This window comes from Coregonus clupeaformis, chromosome 7, assembly GCF_020615455.1.
Source record: "Coregonus clupeaformis isolate EN_2021a chromosome 7, ASM2061545v1, whole genome shotgun sequence".
Lineage (NCBI taxonomy): Eukaryota > Metazoa > Chordata > Actinopteri > Salmoniformes > Salmonidae > Coregonus > Coregonus clupeaformis.
In genome coordinates, this window is record NC_059198.1 from 74,988,632 (window position 1) to 74,995,094 (window position 6,463).

Genomic DNA, 6,463 nt, shown 5'->3' on the forward strand with positions numbered 1-6,463 from the left:
AAAACCAAATACTTTGACTTTTACTTAAGAATAATTTTACTGGGTGACTTTTACTTCCATCATTTTCTATTAAGGTATGTTTACTTTCAAGTATGACAATTGGGTACCTTTTCCATCACTGGCTATCAGTACACTATAACTACAAGTCAGTACCCCTCAAGATACACTTCATTTTAACTAGATAAATCCTGTGTAACAGCTAGTAATTACATTGTACTTATGTGAACATTACATGTACTCTATGGTGTACTAGTGTGTTTATTCTCCCACTTGGATGGCGCTTCCAGAAGCTTTAAAATGAGGGCCAGCTTGTCAAGATGGGTAATGTACTGTATAAGTACCCTTTCGTTACAAATAAGTACTCCTCAAGATACACTTCATTTTAACTAGCTAAATCTTGTATAACAACTAGGAATTACATTGTACTTAGGCAAATAATACGTGCTTTAAAATAGTGTCTTATTCCTCATCTGGGATGACACTCGTATTAGATCTGTTTTCGTAAGCTTAACCCAGATGGTACGCTTTATTTTGGGAGCAAGTGCTAGCAACAACATTGACTGGAGATATATTTTGAACAGTGCACATTCATGGTTAAGTAATTAGAGCCTATTGAGCGTAGGCTATAATCTCTGACACCCAGCGCATCCACAAGGGATCCCAACCTTTGTCACAGTTGTTAATCAATCAGATGCAGCTGAGGAGAAGTGAAACACTAAGTTGGTGAATTTAGTGGAAACCTGCCCATTTGTAGCAAGCATGGTAACAAGCATTCCTTCTTACACTTCTGTAATTACAGACCGCAATGTTATTACATTGTAACTGTGAGTCGTTACAGTTAACTACAATACTTGTTACAGTATATTTACACATGTAATTACACAGTAATAAGGACACCTTGAAAGGAAGCGTTACCCTCGGTTTTTATTGATTGACAGATTGTTATTGATTGTTTGATTGTTAAATACATTTAATCTGGCCTTTTGTTCCTCTGCAGAACTTTAATAGCCTCACGAGCCGCCTGATCCCCGAGCTTACATGAACGGTTCACTGCAGCTGGAATCAGTCTGGTAATTACTTTAAGGCCTTGAGGGAAAGTTAAGTGACCTGCCTCCTCTCTCTCTTTTCTTTCACTCTGAACCTAACCTAATGTAGCAGGCGTAGGAGAAGATAAAAAAAAACTGTTGGGGGAGGTTCTCTTCTGCACTGTTGAACCAATCTAGTAAATGTGGAGGAGTTAAGATGGACTGTCGCCTTGTTAACGTCCAAAAGCGGAAGTGGTGTCACAGGCTCTCTTTCCATTTCCCCTGAAAACCGGATGCATCCGATTGTTTTCCGACCCTGCAGAGGGTGGTCTGAACCCAACCACATAGTAGCACTGACTCCTGAATGTTATTCCAATACCCAGTGCGCACTGACGGATCCACAGCTGATCTCAGAAGCACTGCTAGACTACTTAAGTAGTTTTTGGGGTATCTGTACTTTACTTTACAATTTATATTGTTGACAACTTTTACTTTAACTCCACTACATTCCTAAATCAAATAATGTACTGTTTACTCCATACATTTGCCCTGGCACCCAAAAGTACTTGTTACATTTCGAATGCTTAGCAGGACAAGAAAAAGTCAAATTCACACACTTATCAAGAGAACATCCCTGGTCATCCCTACTGCCTCTGATCTGGTGGACTCACTAAACACAAATGCTTTGTTTATAAATTAATGTCTGATTGTTGGAGTGTGCCCCTGGGTATCTGTAAATAAAATAAACAAGAAAATGGTGCCGTCTGGTTTGCTTATTATAATGATTTATACTTTTACTTTTACTTTTGATACTGAAGTATATTTTAGCAATTACATTTACTTTCGATACTTAAGTATATTTAAAGCAAATACTTTCAGACTTTTACCCAAGTCAACACAGAGAGGTTTGATAGATATGTATGGCTCCTGGACTCAGAGGGTTTTAACTCAGGGACACACAGCTATCATTCAAGGCCTCTGTAACAGTGGAAAAGTACATCTCCACTGCCTGCTGCAGCTATGGGGAGATGCGTGTTACTATGGTTTGGGTTGCATACTCATTACTGATTAGTCCCTACCCAAAATCACTAACCATAACCATGATTGTTAGGCCTACAGATCATTGTTTTGTATAGGCCTGCATATCATTATTTTGTAAAAGACTACGGATTATTATTTTGTATTGGCCTACAGATAAGTGGTTTATAAAGGCCTTGATTGACAATAGTTTGTAAATCTGTAATAAATAGTGATAAACATTGATTGAAATTGTGAGCTTGTCCTTTAGCTGCTTGCGAAATTACTTCCTTGTTCCTCATGTTCAGCTGTTGGCAAAAAAAGGGACAGTGTGGTGGGGTTTGTTCCTGGTTGACTGTAGCTCTATCTCTCAGACAGTCTAGCCACTCCCCCTCGCCCCTAAATGCTTCCTGAAGCTCCCTCATCATTCCTGATTTCTCTATGTGCACTCACTGAGGTATAATAAGAACGGGTGCACTGCCGTGCCAAATAAGTTTCCTGGTCTCAGAAAGCTCCACCCCTTTGGAATACAGGGAACAAGCTCAGTTACTCCCAGTGACTAGAGACTGCCTTTACACAGCAAGGATTACAAGCCAAACACTGACCTCAAGCTGCTGCTGGCTGAATCACAGTTACATTTCTACAGCCTTGAAAGTTAACTTCCGTACTAGGCAGAATCTCAATTTCATACTCCTTGCGTCCTCTCTCCTCGCCTCCTTCTCAAAACCCATTGGATGAGAAATCCAGAGGTCCCGCCCCTCTGACTTTCTCCTCCAATAGGTTTTGAGAAGGAGGCGAGGACAGAGGAGAGAGGATACAAGGAGTATGCAATTGAGATTCTCTCTGAGTCATTCCAGAGGAGGGAGTGTCTCAAGAACAGAATGGCTTCCAGATCATTTTCTCCGAAGGAGGATCTCTCCTGTCCTATTTGCCGTGAGATCTTCAAGGATCCTGTGGTCCTGTCGTGTAGCCACAGCGTCTGTAAAGCCTGTCTGCAGGAATACTGGAAACAGAGGCGATCTCGGGAATGTCCAGTGTGCAGGAAGAGAAGCAATTCAAAAGGCAATCCTCCCTGTAACCTGGTCTTAAAGAACCTGTGTGAGGCATTCTTACAGGAGAGGAGTCGGAGAGATTCAGGGGAGTCTGAGGAGCGCTGCAATCTGCACAACGAGAAACTCAAGCTCTTCTGTCTGGATGATAAACAGCCCATCTGTGTGGTGTGCCAGGCCTCCAGAAAACACAAAAACCACAACTGCTGCCCTATAGATGAAACTGCACAGTGTCAAAAGGTACAGTAGCATGAACATGTGAATTTAAAATGCAGTACATATCAATCATATCTAAAATATAATGTACAGTTAATGTCCATTTGTTGTTGTATTTATGGAGGTACTTCTGTGTGTGATTTTGTAAAAGTGTGAAACCAGTGTTAAATACATATTTTCCAAGTATTTTTCTCATTGGAGAATATTGATGCAAATAATTTCCTCATTCCTGTAAAAACAGATCTATCCGGATTGAAGAGTACCTAAGTACAACCGCCTAACCACACACATATGATGTGACACCTAACTACTATACTCACATAACCTGACTTGTACACAGAGGTGTAATGAAAAAACAAAGTACCAATTCTCTTCAATAAAATAACCCCTCATTGCAGGAGGAACTCCAGACTTTCCTGAAGCCCTTACAGGAGAAGCTGGATGTCTTTAATAAAGTTAAACAAACCTGTGACCAAACAGTAAAACACATTAAGGTGAGGATGCTGAGTGGGTAGAGAACATAGAATTGTATGGATTCTACTCAAAGTATTTTGTGGGTAAACTGTGAAAATTAACATTTAAATAATGTAATACCTTTCTTCTCTCTTGTCTACAGAACCAGGCCCAGCACACAGAGATGATGATTAAAAAAGATTTTCAGAAGCTCCACCAGTTTCTACGAGAGGAAGAGGAGGTGAGGATAGCTGTTCTGAGGGAGGAAGAGGAGCAGAAGGGTCAGATGATGAAGGAGAAAATTGAGGAGATGACCAGAGAGATATCATCACTTTCAGACACAGTCAGAACCATAGAGGAGGAGCTGAAAGCTGAAGACATCTCGTTTCTGCAGGTCAGGACTGCTCTCTCTAAATTTTAGGGTACGATTATCGGTTGACTAGTTAATATCGATTGACGGACTCAATCTGTTCTTTTGTTCTGTAGAACTACGAGGCCATAGTGAAAAGGTAAGTCATCTGTCTGCTGTCTCTCTCTGTTCTTTGGTTCTGAACCCAACCCTACAGCAACACTGACTCCCTAATGTTCTTCCAGAACCCAGTGCACACTGCCGGATCCACAGCTGGTCTCAGGAGCGCTGATAGACGTGGCCAAACACCTGGGAAACCTGCAGTTCAGAGTCTGGGAGAAGATGCAGGGGATTGTGAAATACAGTAAATAAATATCAATTTATGATGATACTAAAATGCATTTATCTGCCTGACCGTCAACTGTGCAGTACAAGTAACCAGTATCATTGACAGTGGTCCACAACTATTATACATTTGACTTGTTCTTCCAGGCATCCAAAAATATATATATTTTTAAACAGCATCAACTTGAAATCACCCACATTTCTAATCTAGTAAATCTGCTCTTTGCACTCAGGTCCTGTCACTCTGGACCCTAACACTGCCCACCCAGGTCTCATCCTATCTGAGAATCTGACCAGTGTGAAATGCAGCAATGAGAAACAGAAGCTTCCTGATAACCCAGAGAGGTTTGATTACTATGTATGGATCTTGGGTTCTGAGGGCTTTAACTCAGGGACACACAGCTGGGACATTGAGGTTGGGAACAATACATTCTGGTCACTGGGTGTGATACAAAAGTCTGTCCAGAGGAAGGCAGCAGTTAAGACTGGACACTGGCGATTCTGGCACTTCAAAGATAAATATGGTGCATTTTCCCCGCCAGAATCAACCAGTGTACTCCCAGTGGCACAGAAACCACAGAGGATCAGAGTGCAGCTGGACTGGGATAAAGGAAAACTGTCATTCTCTGACCCTGATAATAACACATGTTTATACACTATTACACATACTTTCACTGAGAGAGTCTTTCCATTCTTGGGTAGTTACTGCAAGCTCTCCCCTCTGAGAATCGTACCAGTGAAGGCCTCTGTAAAAGTACAGCATAGTTAGAATCTCTGTCTAGTGCAACAGCACTTCTGATGACATTTATTGATTATGATACGTGTGTCACTATAGGTTTATAGGTCAAAATTCATCTTACAAATCAACTCAATTATATTTTATAATGAACATAAATTGTTGTTTGACAGTGAAATGAATTGAATGTTAAAGGTAATTGAGCTGTATGAGTGTAAACCCCTTTTTCTTGATCAACCATGTCACAGTACACTACCATCGCCCTTCCCCTCCATGTTTCTGCTCATCTTTAAAGTCTACTTGACAGTCAGTCACACTTAACCGTATATTCATTTTAACATTATTTGGGAAGTTTAACCATTAGACGCTTTTGTTCTGGAGGATGCCAGATGGGCTGGAAAACTGATGGCTGCTGGGAAGGATAATGATTCCTATCTGGCTCAAAGAACCATGAAAAAGAGTGCAATCTAGTGGTGTGTTGTCTCAGAGAGAGGTGTTGATTTATTTTAGAACAACCAACCCAGGTCCTTGGTGCTGCTGCCTGCCTATTGGTGAGTGGGACGAGTACAGAGAGTGTTCATACTGTAGGGATGTGAGCTGACCGATGCCTGGTCAGTGAGGACTAGGTATATATGAAGTGTCTTGGCAGTTGCATCCCTATGGTTGGCGCGGCTCCAGGTGGTTTGACCTGTTTGGAGACAACGGGAGCCCACACCCACCCTGACCAGCGCTGTAGGGTTTGAACCTCAGCAGAGCAGGCCGACTCTGGCTGAGAGAGAAGGAGCTGTTAAACTAAACGTGAGGTATTCTACCCACCCTGTGTATTGTAAATTATTTGTAAGGCCTATTGTATGTATTTTTATTACCAGTAATTCTCTATAATAAAATTTGACAAAAACATGTTTTCTCAGTGTGAGGTTTTAGAACAGCCTAAGTGCCAGGCTGTTTGTGTACTATCATGCCAATGGCTTGACAATGAGCAATGGAGTTGGCAAGAGCACACACAGATCTGGGACCAGGCTAGGTTCAGAACAGGGCTGTTCAATGTTATTCCTGGAGGGTCCAAACACTTCTGGTTTTCATCCTCTCCTTCTAATAAGGGACTAATTTAGACCTGGGACACCAGGTGAGCGCTATTCTACCAGGTAGAAACCAAAAACACAAGTGTTTTGGCCCTCCAGGACCAGAATTGAATAGCCCTGGTTTAGAACACTGAGGAGAACAGTAACAGAATGTACAGAGTTCCAGTTGACTCAAAGTTCAACCCCTCATT

At 41.6% G+C, this 6,463-nt stretch overlaps 1 protein-coding gene across 1 annotated transcript; it reads left to right on the plus strand.

Annotated features, from left to right (window-relative positions):
- The first annotated feature begins 2,864 nt into the window (after nt 1–2,864).
- LOC121569321 (zinc-binding protein A33) lies at nt 2,865–6,090 on the plus strand. The gene is made up of 6 exons (XM_041880179.2): nt 2,865–3,331; nt 3,706–3,801; nt 3,924–4,154; nt 4,247–4,269; nt 4,355–4,473; nt 4,688–6,090. The coding sequence occupies exons 1-6, from the start codon at nt 2,924–2,926 to the stop codon at nt 5,221–5,223; spliced, it is 1,413 nt and encodes a 470-aa protein (XP_041736113.1). The 5' UTR covers nt 2,865–2,923; the 3' UTR covers nt 5,224–6,090.
- Nucleotides 6,091–6,463: the final 373 nt, after the last annotated feature.

Coding starts and splice junctions, on each gene's coding strand:
- LOC121569321 (XM_041880179.2), top strand. CDS start 2,924: ATGGCTTCCAGATCATTTTCTCCGAAGGAGGATCTCTCCTGTCCTATT. Junction 3,802..3,923: donor AAACAGTAAAACACATTAAG/GTGAGGATGCTG, acceptor TCTTGTCTACAG/AACCAGGCCCAGCACACAGA. Junction 4,474..4,687: donor GCAGGGGATTGTGAAATACA/GTAAATAAATAT, acceptor CTTTGCACTCAG/GTCCTGTCACTCTGGACCCT.